General features: G+C 47.4%; 1 protein-coding gene across 1 annotated transcript in view; it reads left to right on the top strand.

Moving 5' to 3' along the window:
- Positions 1 to 17407, top strand: part of ARIH1 (ariadne RBR E3 ubiquitin protein ligase 1) — a 56568-nt gene that overhangs the window by 30073 nt on the left and 9088 nt on the right. The window contains exons 3-9 of the mRNA XM_084268279.1: positions 2172 to 2316; positions 7021 to 7113; positions 7497 to 7552; positions 11514 to 11580; positions 12018 to 12124; positions 12520 to 12562; positions 13638 to 13709. Of these exons, the coding sequence (XP_084124405.1) occupies positions 2172 to 2316; positions 7021 to 7113; positions 7497 to 7552; positions 11514 to 11580; positions 12018 to 12124; positions 12520 to 12562; positions 13638 to 13709 (583 nt within the window). The remainder of the gene's footprint in view (positions 1 to 2171; positions 2317 to 7020; positions 7114 to 7496; positions 7553 to 11513; positions 11581 to 12017; positions 12125 to 12519; positions 12563 to 13637; positions 13710 to 17407) is intronic.

Below are 17407 nucleotides of genomic sequence, written 5' to 3'. Positions count from 1 at the left end.
GTTGCATCACAGTGTGTCTATTTTCTTTGTAAACATCACACCCAGGTGTTTGCCTGCTCTTTTCATCCAGAGGGTGCCCTGCGCTCATGGTGCTGCATGTAGAGGGATGATCTGAAGGCTCAGAAACCTTTTGTGGAGTTAATATTTATCTGTGACTATTTAATAAACAAATAGTGCCTCTAATCATAGGATGATAGTGGTTGGAAGGGACCTTGAGAGCTCATTGGGTCCAACCCCCTGCCAAAGCAGCTCCCCAGCTCATATTGCACAGGTCGGTGTCCAGACGGGGCTGGAATCTCTCCAGAGAAGGAGACTCCACACCCCCTGGGCAGCCTGTCCCAGGGCTCCCTCACCCTCACTGGGGAAAAGTTCTTCCCCATGTTGGTGTGGAACTTCCTATGCTCCAACTTGCAGCCATTGCCCCTTGTCCTGTCTCCACAGGCCACTGAAAAGGGGCTGCCCATTTCCCCCTGCATCCCACACTTCAGATATTGATAAACATTAATAAGGTCCCCCCTCAGTCGTCTTTTCTCCAGGCTGAACAGCCCCAGCTCACTCAGCCTTTCCTCACAGGGGAGATGCTTCAGGCCCTTCATCATCTCTGTAGCCTCCTCTGGACTCTCTCCAGGAGATCCCTGTCCTTTTTATCCCAGGGATCCCAGCACTGGACACAACACTCCAGGTGGGGCCTGACCAGGGCAGAGCAGAGGGGGAGGATCCCCTCCTGTGACCTGCTGGCCACACTCCTCCCGATGCCCTCCAGGATCCCATTGGCTCTCTTAGTGCCTGGGGCACCTTGCTGGCTCATGGCCACCCTGTCATCTACCAGGACCCCTGCTCTTAATTCACTTGCTAAAATTTTCTAGATGTAAGTAATCCTGATGGCAAACAAAATGATTTGGTTGAGTTAAATCCCTGAGCTAACATGGGAGAGCAGCAGCAAGGCCTCGCATGTGCTGCAATGCTGGTCTTCACCGCTACCTTCAAAATTCAGTGTCTTGGAAATGAATATCTAAGCTACCCAAACTGCATGGAGAAATGCTTCAGCCCTGCCTGTGCACATAGCTACAGGGGCAGCTACCTGCTGTGAGTAAATTTACTCGTCTGAAATGGGAGTGCAGTGGTCAAAGGCAGGTTTTTCCTAGGGAGCTGCCACCTTCTGTGTGTTTAACTTGCTGCTGGCCCTGAGGGAAGGGGAAGGACTGGTTTCCTGGCATGAAGCTGGTCGCTTACCAGATTTCATCAGGTCTTTGCAGCTGCTGCAGGCTGGAGGAAAAGAAATGCAGGGTCTTGATACTGGGAGGGGGCTAACTTGCCTACTTGTGGTTCTTTTGAATTTGGATGTCCTCACCAAGTTGAAGAGGTTTCTATGAGACTGAACACTAAGGCAGTATCCTTTTCCCTTAAGAGAAGAGGAAATCGAGTGATCTTTCACTTCCCCCTGACCAGTTTTGCCTCCTCCCTTCTGTGAGATACCCCATCTTTGGAAGAAGGATTGTAAACCTGGAGTTGTATTTTCTTAGGAGGCTGTTAAGTATCTCAGGTGGACTAGAGATAAAAGTACTCAGATGAGTAGGATTTTTAACACTGCTGACTCCTTCCTCCATAGATCAGAGAAGGAAGTGCCAGAATTGAAGTCAGGACTTCTTTATGTAGGCTGAGTGCATGGAGGAGAGGGTGAAGTACAGGAGCTAGGGACCTGCTGAATCACAAACCATGACTGATTGCTGCTTCCTGCCTCCTCTTTAATATTGTAGTGATGAAAACATTAGGGAAAGTGGAATGCTTAAGTTGAGAAGAGACTTGAACCTGAGGACCATCAACCTTGTGCTTTGGCAAGGTGTCCTGATGCTGGGACTATGGAGTAGGACGTTCTTGTTTCAGCTTCCTGTCCTGGAGCTGTAATGCAAATAAATCACTGTAATGCAGCTGGAGAATTGGGTGTAGCTGGACTTGTAGGAGTGTGCAGTTCAAGCCTGGACCTCTGAAATAACGTTGTTGTCCAGTATTCACTGTTACCGTCGAGGCTGTGTTGTGTTGAGTAGTGAGTGTGAGAGCTTCTTCAAGTATTAAACCCAACTTTGTACATTGAACTCCCAAATTGAATTGGAAACATTCTTTTAAGGGAAGATAGTTAAATTTTTGTTCTCTTCTCTGTGTGTGTGCTGCAGGTACTTCGATGGCAACTTGGAGAAGCTCTTTGCAGAGTGTCATGTAATTAATCCCAGTAAAAAGTCTCGAACGCGCCAGATGAACACGAGGTCATCAGCCCAGGATATGCCTTGTCAGATCTGCTATCTGAACTACCCAAACTCGGTGAGTACCTGGCACCCGGCGTGGGGGCCGGCCAGTAACTCCTCCCCACTTTGCTATCTGAGATGAAATGTTTGAGCAGAAGGCTGTAAGGACATGTCCAACAGTATGGTTTTGGGGAAAAAAAAACCAATACCTTTGAAATGAAATGAAGATTGCACTTTTTTTATCCTTGAATCTTCTAATCTGCAGTAGACACATGAAAAAGACAGTGTTTGAATTGTTCCTTAATGCGATGAACCTCATGTCTCATGTGCCGCAGCTTGGGCCGGGAAACATGCTGGGGGCCCACAGAATCGTGTCCCACTTCACAAGTTCTCTTCAGTTCTTACTGTCTGGTGTGACAAACTTTTCTTGCATAAAACAAACCTCAAACTATATCAGTATTCCCCCAAATGGGATTGTATGTCAGATATTTTCTGCAAAACCCTTTGAGGCTGCTGGTGTCTGGGGTGCAGCAGTAGCAAAGCTCTTCGGGGGGGAAAAAAGCAAGCAGTAGATAAAGTGATTTATTTTTTGCAAAGGTCAGATGCCAATTCAGCCATCAAATAAATGATACATAAAGGAAAAAATAGGTGGAAAGTGTGATGCATGTGGGGATTTACTGAAATAGAATGACAAAACAGGAAACAACTTAAAAACAAGTAAATAATGATACAAAACAGTCAAGCTAGAAAGCCTAGAATAAACTAAGCAGGACTAGGAGTGAAATGAAGCTGTGCCGTTGGGAGAACACACCTGACGTGGATGTCTTTGGCTTGTTACTATGTCCATACACTTAGGGTAGAAGTGCTTGCTGGGGCTTTAAACGTCTTCTGCTTCGTGGTAAGATTGGTGATGGCACTTTTTCTCGCTCTGGAGGGGAACAAAGCCTGGTTTTAGGCAGCTGAGGTTCTTAGGATTGCTGTTGCTGGTAACTGCGAGACTTGGACCATCTCTTCCTAAGCCTCGTGTGCACTGATTCCCTTGAATTCCTTTGGAAACTCCAAACTGAGATTTCATGTCTCTTTAACGTATGGTTCTCCCCCGTTTTAAGGTAGTTGCTGTCTTGGGTGGGAGCACTGCGCCCGACGCTCAGGACCGAGAGGCTGGGGCCACGTGTGCTGCCTGGGAAGGACGGCGCAAAGCGAGCTAATGCTGCTTGGGGTTTGTAGTTCAAATAGCATGTGAAAAATAGCAGCACCCCAGTTCTCAGCTTTTTAGCTGGAGCAGGGAGATGCTGCACGTGAGCATCTCTATGATGTCAGTGTTTATGTAAGTCAGGAGATAACAGGGGAACCTGTTTCTTTGCTACATGCAGAAGTCGGACCATGTAGGAAACCTAATATTTATGATGTCTTCTTTAAAAGGCAGTTAGTTGTGTCAGTGTGCCTTAGGTGACTCTAAGCCCTTTGGTTTGGGGATCTGTTGGTCAATATGAATTCTAAATTCTTGGATAAGTTACATTCAATACCTAACCTAAGATCTCAGCTTTCAAATCCTCCTGCAGTCCATCAGCTTTTATTTTACTCACTCTGGGTGCCCCAGGACCTGTGTCAAGCCCTAGTGGTGAAGACAAGGCTTGAGAGGGTCCTGGCTTCGCCCACTTTTTGCATCTTGCCCTTCGGGTCCCTGCTGGAGAAACATCATACTGTCATCCAAACTTTGTTCTGAGGACACACAGACGACTTCAGTTTGAGCAGGGACAGGTCAAACAGCCTGCTGCTAGCACCCATCATTGCAGGAGAAGTAGGTGATGAGCATAGGTATGGTGAAAGCAGAGCTGTCCCCTGCGATAACATGCTGTCTCAGAAGTTGGTTACCCTTTCTGCTTGGTGGTTTTATGTTGGCCTTTTTGCTTGCTCTCTTGACATCTGCTATTAGCTCAGCCAAAAATAATTGGGAACTCCCTCAAAGTAAAGAAGTAAGTTGAAAGATACTCTGAATTCTTTGCAGCGTGATGGCTGCCTTTCATGTGGGCATTTAGCACATCTGTGGGTGTAGTGTACTTGGAGTTCAGCGAAGCCTTTGACACTGTTTCTCACAGGATTCTTGAGAAACTGGCTGCCACCAGCCTGGCCAGGTGCAGCCTCTGCTGGGTAAAACACTGGCTGGATGGGCGAGCCCGGAGTGGTGGGGAATGGGGCTAAACCCAGCATGAGGCCGGTCACAAGTGGTGTTCCTGGGGCTGGTCCTGTTCGATGTGACCTGGATAAAGGGATTGAATGTTCTCTCAGTAAGTTCGGGGAGGATACTAAGCTGGGAGGAAGTGTCAATCTGCCTGAGGGTTGCGAGGCTTTTCAGAGGGACCTGGACAGGCTGGCTGGATGGGCTGAGACCAGCGGGGGAGGTTCATCAAGGCCAAGTGCGGAGGCCTACACTTGGGATGTGACATAACCCTGTGCAGCACGGCAGGCTTGGGGCAGAGCAGCTGGAAAGCGGCCTGGAGGAGAAAGACTTGGGGTATTGGGTGACTGCAGGCTGAATGTGAGCCAGCAGTGTGCCCGACTGGCTAGGAAGGCCAATGGCATCCTGGCTTGTATCGTTATTATTTGTAATAATTTTCTTTATAGTAATACCAATTATAATCAGAGGCTTTGGCAATTGACTGGTACCCCTCATAATTGGAGCCCCAGACATAGCATTTCACCGCATAAACAACATAAGCTTTTGACTCCTTCTCCTGTCCTTCTTACTGCTCCTAGCATTCTCCACAGTAGAAGCAGGAGCAGGCACAGGCTGAACAGTTTATCCTCCACTAGCTTGTATCACTCCTCTGGCCAGCAGGTCCAGAGGAGTGATTGTGCCCCTGTACTAGGCACTGGTGAGGCCACACCTCAAATACTGTGTTTAGTTTTGGGCTCCTCACCATAAGAAAGACATGGAGGTCCTGGAGTGAGTTCAGAGAGGGTAACTAGGCTGGGGAAGGGGCTGGAGAGCAAAACTTCCAAGGAGCAGCTGAGGCAGCTGGGGGTGTTCAGCCTGGAGAAGAGGAGGCTGAGGGGAGACCTTATCACTGCCTTACATGGACCTGCCAGGAGGGTGCAGAGAGGTGGGCGATGGCCTCTTTGCCCAAGTGACAGGAGATGGGACAAGGGGAAATGGCCTCAAGCTGTGCCAGGGCAGGGTCAGATCAGATGTGAGGGTAAAGCTCTTCCCTGAAAGAGTTGTCAGGGCCTGGCACAGGCTGCCCAGGGAGGGGGTTGAGTCACCATCCCTGGGTGTGTTTAACAGATGAGGTGCTCAGGGATATGGTTTAGCACAGGACAGGTATGGTTGGATGCATTGATCCCAAAGGTCCTTTCCAACCCAGTGATTCTGTGATCTGTTTGTGGCCTAGAAGAACCTGGAGAAGCCTTCAGTGAAGATGTGTGCTTACCGATCTTCCGTAGCTCACTCTTGTGTGCGCTTGCTGCGGGAGCGTTGGGGTACATGTGGGGATGATCCCCCATTCCGTGCTTCTTCCCGTCACACAGGGAGAAGCCGTAATTCAGGGACAAGCTCCTTCTGCTCCCGCAGTGAGTGCTTCCCAGCAGGGCCGTGAGAACGGCCGGCAGAGCCGAGCCTCAGGTTCCAACCTGTGCCCGTGGTGATGGCAGGCGCGCCAGGCGTGTGTGAATCATGGACAGGCCGTGGGAAGAGCGTGCGAACAGGCACCTTCCCTACGCAATCCCAGTGGTGGTTAGAGACAGGTGTAACTGAGGTCACCTACCAGTGTCCGGGCAACGTGGTGGTGGTGGTAAGAGTCTGAAGGTCAAGGAAGCGTTTCTGGTGTAACAGTGTTCTCTTAAAAGGAGTTTTCTACTCAACTGACAGCCTTTTGCTGCTGTGTTGGGCTGTTGTGCAGAGGTTTCTTTCATTTCTGGAGTTTCATACAAGTTGATGGTATCTCAGGGTGGAGCTCTTGGTTTATTTTACTGGTGGAGAAGGTGGCTGGAGAAGCAAAGCTGTCACATTGTAACCTCCTGGTGTAAATGTAGCTTGTCCTTGCCCCCTGGCTCTGGGTATGAAATAACTTCAGGATGACCCGAGAAAAGTACTTTTCCTCTGCAATGTTTGCTCCCACGCCCCTCATTAAATACCAGCCACATAATGACATGCTCTTTGTGGGTGATACATACCCGGGTGAGGTTGTCCTTGTTGATGTCTGCAAAGGCTAATTGTTATTGAAATTAAATTAGTCATTTACACTTGCAGATTAGGATCTCTAGTCCCTTTGTCTGATGACTGACTGGGTTTCAGGGAGAAGTTTACCAAGCAGGTTGGCAGAGGGTTAAAAAAGAGCCAGATCAGTGCCTGTGGGTATTCCAGGACCACTAGGCAGCCCCTACAGGGAATAACAATCAGAGTGGGGAAATATAGGAGGAAAGAAGTATCTACGTTGTCTTATAACTGTGATTTGGTTGTCGGTGCACTTCTTGTACTCATTTGCAAGAGTAAAGCAGGGGAGCGCCATGTGCTTACTCCTAAAGCAAGGATGGGTTGAAATGGGCAGCAGGATGCAAAGCTGGCTGTGCCTTTCCTTGCCACTACCAAGGGGATTCACATCTGGCTTTGAAGGTGTGGCTGAAGCTGCCTTGGTGATGTCCTGTAGAGGTGATGATGCGAGATAGGAAGTAGCATCTCAAGTTTGGTGTTGGGGATGTGATAAACTGCACAGGGAAGGGTGAAAGGATCCAGTGAAGCAGAGCCATAAAATGATCTCTTGTCTTGTCTTTGTCGTTGCAGTACTTTACTGGCCTAGAGTGTGGACACAAGTTCTGTATGCAGTGCTGGAGTGAATATTTAACTACCAAAATAATGGAGGAAGGCATGGGACAGGTAAAACCTCCAGCTCCCCTACCTTGGGATTTATTTCTGGAATTCTGTCTATTGGAGAGGAAGGGGAAGGGAAGGGGACAGTCCTTTCCCACTGAATTTTGAAAAACAACAAGCAAAAAAAGAGTAAAGCTCAAGGCCCAAACCTTTTGGGGCTGCAGTCTTCATCACGGGTGAAGCTAGAGGGAAGGACACGGAGTTGGTCTTTGCTCTGGGTGGGAGAAATCATGCTGTGCGCAGCGGCACATCTGGGACGTGATGGTAGAGCCACTGTACTATTTTTACTATGGATTGTAGTGAAGTCTGATGCCTTGGAGTTCTTTGTGATGCAAAAAATAGGATAAACACTGTTCCTTTTACGACTTTGGTTTTGTTTTTTTTTCCAGACCATTTCATGCCCTGCTCATGGCTGTGATATCTTAGTCGATGACAATACAGTTATGTAAGTATTTGAAGCTGCTACCACTTTGGCTTTCTTCTCTCCTTCCGTTTGGTATTCATGTGCTGTGCAAATGTAGAGGCTTTAAAGGAGCAGAGAGCTTGGTCTCAAACTGCTTTAACCCCAATATGTCTCTTGACTTTGTGGTCACCTCTGAAAAACCCACGTTGCGGTATTCGGAGGGGAGTACTCCTTGACCAGTCTGGTCAGTGTGACAGCAGAAGAAACACCAGGCTGTCTTCCTGAGCCCTGTTTAGCTACTCTGTGCATTTTAGTTCCTTTGATTTATGTAGGAATTTAGGACTCGCTACCTAGGTCAACCCACTGGTTCACCAAGTTCTGTAGCTGTAGTTAGTAGGTGAGTCAGAGGAGAGAAGTCCTGCGCACAGTCTGATGTAGGCTGCGTTTTCTGCCTGCTGCTAGGAAGCAGCTGACCCTCAAATGTGAGATCTGATTACGCTGGTGCATTAGCCCCTGTCACTTGGCTTATGAAGCCTGCCAGCAGTAGGATGATGACTTGTATGTGGTGGGGCGGTGAATCCCATGAGCTTCCTTCTCTCTTCTATCGGGTGATGCTCCTGCGTGAGTAACATCCGTCATCATTCCCAACCTTGATTAAGTTCATTTTAATTCTTCATGCTAAAAAGCATTTAAATAGCAGCTCATTCTCTGCTACCTTATTCCTTCCTTCCTGAGTCTGACTCACTCATTGATATTAATTTGCAGGGTTTTATATCAGTTGCTTTCAGAGCAGCGATTTCCCACAGCCCTCTGCGTTAGGGGCTCTGTGTTAGTCACCAAGTGTAGGCTTGATGGAAGTGGAAGTAGCTGAAATGTTTCTATGCCCTGTTGAAGGCTGGTTTGTGGACTCTGGTGGGTGGAAACTGAGCTGGAGTTGGTGTAGTATCTCAAGGGACTTGATTGAGATTTTTGTTTACTGGAGGCTGAACTCAACTCGTGTGGTACAGTCTCAGCAGGAAGCTGCTGAGTGTTTTCTTGACTGTGACAGTTGGAATAAGCTGTTCAGCTGGTGCACGTGAAGTGCGTGAGCTGAACTCAGCAAAGGCCGTGGTGGGAGCAGTAGCAAAGGGAGGATGGAAGGAGAGTAGAGCAGTGCTGCCTCTTGTTGCTGTGGCTTCTCATTGATTCTGTGGTAGGGCTGGTGGTCCTTACCTTTCACTAGTGCCCTTATAGCACAGAAACCCCTGACACGGGATGGGGGCAGGAGTCTGGGCAGTCTTCAACTCCCCACATGTGCTGTGGGATTCCCCCTTGCCTAGAAGTGCCAGAGGTACCTGAGAACAGTGACAGTAAAATGGCATCTGGGTGGTAAAGCAGCCAAGTTCTTTTTGTCCAGAGTACTGACAGGCTGACTCCAGGTCTTACCTCTGCTGTCAGAGTGGTTCCAAAGAATGTTTATCAATACAGTGATAGGTGCTTTATGTGTATAAACGTATATAACCACACGCCCCACATCCCCTCCCCTTTCCCTGACCTGATGATGTTTGGTGTAGGGAGGCATATTTTTTGGCTAAAGCCTAACACTTTCTTTAAACAGCAAAAGATGGACAACTGTGCAGCCATCTTACCATGCATGCATCCCCTCCCCGTCCTTAACTTTTCTCTTTTTAATCTTTGCATTTTGACAAAGCTGCCAGCTCTTGGGTTGCTAGAGCCTGGAAACCTATATCAGTGTGTAACCCATAGATGTAGTAGTTCTCCATCCGAAAAGCAGAGGAGTTCGGCCAAGTCGTTCCATTTCCTCCCTTGACAAGGCAGTACATCTGCAATTTGACTTATCTCCCTAACATAGATTATTTAGCTAGTTTATTGTCTATTTTCCTTGTTACTGCTGAGATGAAGTAGGCAGGCTGAGGACTCTTTCCAGACCTATGAACTGGCTGAAGGTAAATCTGTTTCCATTCCTTTTTCACCTTTGATGCTGCTGGTAATTGATTTAACCTTCATGCCAAGATGTTGATTTCATTAATATGCAACGCAAGCTGCCTTTATTACTGCTGTGTGTAATGGCTGCTGCTTGTGGGTGGCAGTAGCCTTGTAGTAACCTCTGAGAATCAACCCACGTAGTGGGAATGGGTTTCGGGTTCCCATGTGGAAGTTAGGTGGAGCGCTGCCTTGTTTTTCATCTTCCTTCGTGGAATTGTGGAGACAGTTGTTGCTGTGTCAAAGTCTTGAAGTAGTTGCTTTGGGAGCGTGTTTGACCTCTTAGGTGTCATGTGTTCTGCTCATTCCACCAATTTGTGTCTTTGAGGAGGTGGCGTGATGAAAATGGAGCAAGAGTGTAGATTCTCTGATAGAGGATTGCTGTCAGCAATGAGTTTTGAGTTTTTGAGATTTGTGTAGATCCCAACTGAGCTGCTGGAAGGGTGAAGGGGATTGTTACTTTTATTTTGCAAGCAGCCTTCTTTTCCAACCAGGCTTCTTCAGTGAGGTGGCTTCTTGTATAGCTTGGCTCACAGAGGGATGTACCCCAAAGTACAGTTTGTGGGCACTGGGAACGGGCTTCATCTCCCGCCCAGCTTCATTTGCCATTTACTTGTTGAAAGACCATAATAATCAGTGTAAAGTTCTTGGAGTCTTAACCTAGGTGCTGCTGTGGAAGTGGTGTTGAACCCAGAGCAGGTGAGACGGCTAAAATGAAGCAAAACCCGCGGGTTGCATCCTCCCTGTGCTCTGGTTAGCTATGGCATTCCTCTTGTTTAAATTCCAGTTCCTCATACGTACTTGTAATACAATAAACCTTTAAAGTGACATTTATGATGCCTAGAAGCTTAGGTATGGAGTCAGAGAGATTTATCATTCGTATTTGAAGTTCAGATTGCTTTTGTTGGGGTGGTTTGGGGTTTTTTTCATTGTTCAATAAGTTTCACTCCGAAATTGCTGGCTCGCCGTGGTCGCGGGCGTGACGAGGTGCTCTGTCATCTGATGGGGATTTCTGTGAACACTGGGAATCTGGCTGCCACGTGCTATGTTTATGTAATAATCGTGTTGTTGGTGAGGAGCTCCCCAGGCTGCTCAGGGCTGGGTTTACACAACATCGCATCATCACACATGCTGCTCTGTGATAAGCAATCCCCTTCACCCCAGTGTGCAGGGGTGAGCTTGAGTTTTGGCTGCACCCTGAAATGGCTAATCTATTAACTCCAGTATTTATCTGAGCTGCAGCCTGTGTAAAGCTGTACTGCACAGTTGAATTTAAAGCAGAAATACCACAGGAGTGCATGTTAGCCCAGCTTTAGATCTTGGTCATAACTGGAAGGTGCTCAGCAAGACATAATGAAATGATTTAGTATGTGGCTATGCTGCCTGGGTCGGTGTGTCCAGGGTAAAAGTGGTCACTGTGCTTTTAAAGGAATTTAAAGGATTCCTCTGTCTATTGTTCATCTGCTTTCCTGCTTCCGAGCCAGCCAGCTTCTTAAAATCCAAGTCTGTGTTGAGGACAGCGTCTGGGAAGTTGAATTTTTCAAGCAATTTATGATAAATTGATTTAAACCACATTAACTTTCCAGCCAGAGCATTCTGTTGAAACCCAGATAACATCAGGTCTACCCACGTTAGTAACTAACACAAGTTTTCCTAGGGATTTGCTGCAAACCTGCTGCTTAATGTAAATGAACTAATGATGTCAATTGTCTGCTTTGCTTCTTGGGTTGTTCGGGAAAGTGGGGGTGTTTTGTTGTGTGTGTTTGGGTTTTTTTTTTTTCTTAAAAAAAAACTTCAGACCGAGAGGTTCAGCTCTTCTGAATCACTGGAGTTTTCTGTGGGATTCCAAAGCTAGTGTTAAAAGTGAAGTAGGATAGCTGTAGATTTCACAGTAATGTGAAACAATAAAGAATGGGCAAGTTCAAAGCACAGAAGGACAAATGGGAGTCATTTATCTGAACTTACTATGTATAGAAAAAAGTTGACTGCAATAATTTTTCTATTTCTTCCCTTTCTGCAGGCGTCTGATCACAGATTCCAAGGTTAAATTAAAGTACCAGCATTTAATAACCAATAGTTTTGTAGAGGTGAGTTTTGATTTGAAACTTGTAACTTCTTCTAGGTTGTTTTCCTCACCTGGGTGCCCAGCCAGAGAAGTGCTGCTTGTTTGTAACGTTGGGGCGAGGGGGGTTTTGAATCATCTCTAATGGAGCGTCACTACACAGTAGAGGTTCGCAGGGGTTATCTTGTATACTCGTAGGAAAATACCAAAAATTATCTGCAGGATAACAGACCCAAAGATGCAGCAAACTGTTGGAAGTAAAGCTGCAATATTGCTCTTAGTGAAATACCAAGAGCTTTCCCACTTCAGATAAAGGTGCTTGGGTAGGTTTTTCCTTTCCCAGCCGAATGCCTTCGGGCTTGCTGGAGAGCCCAGTCTGGCTGGTGTTCAGACAGGACGGACTGTGGCTGAAAGGATGAAAAAGGGGTTTGTTTGGGTTTGTTTTTCTGCTTTCTTTTGCAGTGTAATCGACTGTTAAAATGGTGTCCTGCCCCAGATTGCCACCACGTCGTTAAAGTCCAATATCCTGATGCTAAACCCGTTCGCTGCAAATGTGGACGTCAGTTTTGGTAAGAACAACTCCTGTTGCTTCTTACCAGCCACCTTGAAGCACATCGGCGTGTCTTCTGTACCTCTTCCTACTGGGATGTGGTTTAGATGGTGGAAGAAGCACAGGATGGGCTTCCAGTAGGAAGCCAGGATTCCATATGAGATGCCAAGGTTCTCAGCTGCAGACACTGGAGAGAATCAGAACTTACTGAGATAGAAACTGCGCTGAAATGACCATCAAGGGATTTGAGGGTTTGGGTTGGGGTTTTGTTGGATGTGTATAATGTTTCGTTAGGACTGGCCCTGGTCTTTCAGCAGAGCAACTCAGAAGAAAACTTGCATGGTGTTAACCTAGTTAGAGAAAAGGACAGTCATCTGCCCTAGTTGCTTATTTTCCCCATTCTTTCGCTCACAGCTTCAACTGCGGTGAAAACTGGCATGATCCCGTTAAATGCAAGGTGAGTGTATCAAAGGTCTTATTGTGTGACTTGGAAAAGCCTAAAGGCAATGTTACATGTGAGACATAGAAATGAAGCACAAGCTTTGTGGCTCTTCACGTGAAGAAGCGTAGAGGTTCACCTGTTTAGATCAGAGCATGCAAAGAACTGGTCGAGTCCTCTTGGATGCCTTTGGGACGGCTCAGAGTTTGACTTGGAAGGACCAGTGGCTCAGCCAGGTGGGGTAGTGTCTGGAGGAGCGGCTGGTAGATCTCTGACCCTCTGAAGAGGAACTAAGGCACAGTCTGGCTCAACAAGAAGCATTCCCATGCCAGGAATTTCTGTAGGGGTTCAGTGCTTCAGCAGGCTTGTGGTTTGGCATGCCAAGGGAATTAATTTGGTCCTGGGGCCTGCTGCCACAGTGAGCTCGAACTGGGCTGGTGGTTGTATCATGAAGGTGTCAGAAGCTGTAATTGAGATGCTGTGGCCTATGCAGAGCTTGTGGGCAGCCAGGTTTCATGCCTTGGAGAGAGCAGTCTGCGTTCCTAGTGATGAATGTGGGGGGAAAAAAACCTCCTTGGGAAGAGGGGAGAGGAACCTCCACAAAGCTTTAGCTAGTCTTTCTGGGCTAGATGTGGTCAGGTCATTATCTGACAGGTACAAGCAAGCTTTGCCTTTGTTACTTGGTGCTTGTTTGACACAGCTGCCTTCTTGGTAAGGTATAAAGAAAAAACCCAGCAAAGTCTGGGCTTTTTGAACCTAAGGAACACGTGGTTTGATGGCAAGCGAGGCATGGCGGGGGCTGGCTGCGGTTTAGGCTGCAGCTGGCTTCTGCCATGGCTGTAATATTCAAGAGTCCCATCAGATTTGTGCTGATTGAACTTGAGAACCCCAAACTCATCGCTGGAGCAATCATGTTTTTTTGGGTCAGGGTGGTGCTGTAGGAAATGGGTCCAACTAAATTCCTTGCTGTTGGGGTTGTTTTCAGCAGCCCCTCTCCATACTCGATGTGGATCCCTTACCTTTGCGTAAGCAGTTGCCCAGGGAAGCTTTACAGTTCTCATTAAATGTAACTCTCTCTTTGTTTTTCTAACAGTGGTTAAAGAAATGGATTAAGAAGTGTGATGATGACAGTGAAACTTCTAATTGGATTGCAGCGAACACAAAGGTGAGGGGTTTTCTCCTGTGCTATATAGACCTACCGGATGAAAAGAAGAGTGACAGCCTGATTTCTCTGTATGGGGATGATTTTCTTTCTGCCATGTGCCATTACTTAAGAGCAAGCCTCAAAAGCCACAGCTCTTGTTTGAAGAGCAACTAAGCGTTACTGCCTCAAATCAGGTGAGGTTCTTTGGGTTAAGAGGAATTTGCCCTTGGAAGAAAGAGTTAATTGGAGACTTGGGGCTCCTGCCTGGCACTGCTGGCTTCCCGAAGCAAATCTGTGCCTGGCTCCCAAGTTTGTGAGAAATGTTAACACCATCCGTGGCTTGATTTGGCCCTGATAATTTACATCTGCCTTGAAGTCCCCTGGGTTGGCCTCTTGAGGAGCTGTTCATTTCCGCTGGGCAGGGTTCCAGGCAGAGACTGGCAGAACAGCTGGTGAGATGTTATATAAATGCCTTGGTTACAGCTAGCCCAACTTCGCCTGAAACTTCAGCATTTGTTCCATTTGGGACAAATTAAATCCAAAGTTGACATGGTGATAAGAAAACAGCAGCAGCAGATGCTGTTGGAGGGGGGGTGGGGTTAGGAGCAAACCTGGGGCTCAAGACTGCCCAGCCTGGAGGGTGGAACAAGGTAGGGAGGGCATGAGGAAATGGATACTTTGTTTTTTTAGCTCTGTTGTGTAACTGGTTAATGGTATTGTTTGCAGCAGCGAGGCTGCTTCGGTGGTGTGTTTTTCATTCAGCTGGAATGTTGCGTTGTGGTGAAAGCAGCAACACCCATGGCACTGAAACGTGGGGCTAAAGGCAGGCTAAAGCCAGGCTGAGATCCTGCAGCCTCCCTGGCTGCTTCGTTTCCTGGGCCCAGACTTGGGTGGTCCCTGCTCGGAGGTCGAGTGTTGCTCAATTAGCTTGGCTTTTTCTGAAGTGGGTGTGCACAAAGATGTTATGTGGCTGAAGAACTGAACCAAATTTGCTCAGAGTTCTCTTGGCCTTCAGGTGTGAAGCTCAAAGAAGGAAGGGTCACCCAGTACCTGGAAAGGGCTGGAGTGTGAGCACGCGTAAAGCACCTTTTTTAGCAGTGGGTATCAAATATTTGGGGCAGCAGAATGGCCACAGCCCTGCTTTGCCTGCGAGAAAGCTCTTGGGAGCCAAATCATGTCCCTCAGGGGTGTGATACTGGCTGCAGCTGTATCTCTCCTGGTCTTCAACTTGCCTTAGTCTTGGCACGTGCTGCTGAACCCCAGGAGCTGAGCTCTCCTTGCTGGGTTTGGTGATGATCCAGTGCTAAGCTTTCCACTGCTCCTTGGAAAGGCTGAAGTGATGGACTCAGACGTGTTAACGCAGACCAAACGTGAATAACGTACGCTGCTGCTGGAAAGAGGAAGCTCTTTGTCTCTTTTCAGCTGAGATCCTGAGGCTTTATGCACCTTGCTTGCCCACAGACTTAAACAGACACAGAAATACTGTTGTAAAGATGGGTGTTTTTGGTGTTTTGGGTTGGATTCCTCTACCCCCCAGTATCTAGATTCAGTCAGGAGGTAGGAGCAGTGCACTTAAAGCGTAGCTCAGACTGTCAGAAAAAACATCGAGTAAGAAGGTATTTTCTTTTTTTGGTGGGAAACACCCATCCAGAAGCTGATCAGGAGGGGAAATGAGTATGGCCAAGGCATGCTGGCATCAGCTCAGCTTACCTGTTGGTTTCTGTTGCCTGGTGTTGGCAGCAGAAGAGCTGCTGTCCTTGAACATTGCCGTCTATGCTACTTCCTCTAATACCCTGCAAGATGCTCTTGCAGCAAGGAGATACTTCAGAGCCTGGGCCGTACAGCAGCAGCAGGAAGAAAAATGACCTCAGGGTAACTACACCAGATAGCTGAGTGAGCCAGTTGTCTTGGAGTCTTACGGTATCTTAATCAGCAGAATTAACTCTCCCAACTGACGCTGGATTCAGTCAAGGGGAATGCTGGTAGGAAGTGTAACCCACCCTTGTCAGGAGCTCTGGCTTCCCGTAGGAGCGCAGGCGGCTCTGGCTGCTGGAGTGCCTGCAATTGGAGCTTCCCAACTTCCGGAGAACCAGATCAGCCCAGAGACACAGGGCTGCCAGCCACCACCTCCTCTGGCTTGAGTTGCCTGCTGGCCCTCAGCCAGAGGCACAGAGGAACCCAAGGGCTCATCTGACAGCGATAGGGTCCTGCTGCTGTTGAGAAAGGAACCAAGTAAAATCCTTTTCTGCCACCATGTGAGGTCGTGGCGTTACACTGGGATAGGAAGTACACAGTCAGATTCCACCTACAGCCATCCTTAAACAATTCTGGCAGGGGAGTGGGGCCTTTGTGTTTGGGGAGGGTTTTCTTCTGCCTTCATAGCTCTTTGCTTCAGCAACTGCAAGTCAGAGACATGATTCCATCCTGGATTTCTGCATTTTGAAGAATCTAGAAGGGAATTGGATGAGGTACTATCCAATTTCACGGGGAAAATCTTTCCCAGGTAATTTAATTGCCACTATGGTCTCTGTTGCTGTTTCTAGCTTGTGAAAAGTGATTTCTTGAGTCCTCCAAGCGTGATGCCGAGCTGTGGTCCTGTCCCATGTGGTCTCCCTTCAGGGAAGAAAACTTCCCATCTTGCCAAGATGAAGGTAGAAGAGAGAAATACCAGTCCTCCTGGAATGTGGGCTTGAAATCTGGGTAATCCTTTGCAGCGGGAGAACGTGAGATACATTTGTTCCAGCTTGCCTTGGGAGACAGAGTAGGAAAGGAAAATTAGGCAATTGTATGACAGAGCAGAGGAGTGAAACCCAGCTGAGTTGGTTTCTACTCACAAACCAGAGAGACGCGCTGTGTTTTTTGATGAATTATGTAGAACGAGCTTGAATGAGAAACGAGGAGATTGGAGCAGCGAGTTCTGTGGGCTGCTCCATCATTTGGTGGGGTTTCTTTGCATTCATTTACTTGCACTTAGGAGACCTGTGCTGAATTCCTCCTCCTTACAAAAGATCCAGCCCCTGTGGCAGAGCCTGTGCTGGAGCAGGCGGCCTTTCATGTCAAATGAGCTACTTACTGTATCAGTTTGGCTTAACTACATTAATTTCAATTTGAGATAAGCCAATACAAGTCCTTTATTGAGCCTTTAATTTTCAGTCTCCTTGTGGAGAAAGCTTGAATAGACCATGCTTCTTTCTCAGTTTGCTGTACAGATTTGGTTCTTGAATGATTCTTGCTTAAGCGAGGCGAGTCTCAGGTATTGTTTGGTCTGTGTGGCTTTGGGGAGAAAGAAACCACATTGGCCAGGTGCTTTTGTTAGGCTGAACCTTTGAAGGAGTAAGAAATAGAGAAAACTTTAGTTTGTGCATTTATTTTGGGCTCTTAAGGTGTATCGAGACCCCCGAAAGAAAGGGACGAAACCTGATTCAGACCTGAGTTCCAGTGGTGTTAATCTTTCTGCATCTCCAAATCCAAAGGGAAGAACCACCGAGATGGTGCCGGTTCTCGCCCTCGGCACTGCTTTTTGCTTGGGTTTTTATTTTTGGTGGTGGTTGAATTTAAATTGGTGTTAATGAAAGTTTTTCATCTGATAGTAAAAATGCCCCTGCCATAAGAACAGCTTGTGGCTCCTGGCATGTCACAGTCTCATTATCTTCCAGGCTAGACGGGGCTTGAATGTCTGATGTATAAACCAGGCAGATTTTTTTCTTCCTTCAAAAAAC

The sequence above is a fragment of the Gallinula chloropus genome (genome assembly GCF_964237585.1).
Source record: "Gallinula chloropus genome assembly, chromosome: 9".
NCBI lineage: Eukaryota > Metazoa > Chordata > Aves > Gruiformes > Rallidae > Gallinula > Gallinula chloropus.
The sequence above is the reverse complement of the archived record's forward strand: the minus strand, read 5'-3'. Positions and strand labels throughout refer to the sequence as shown.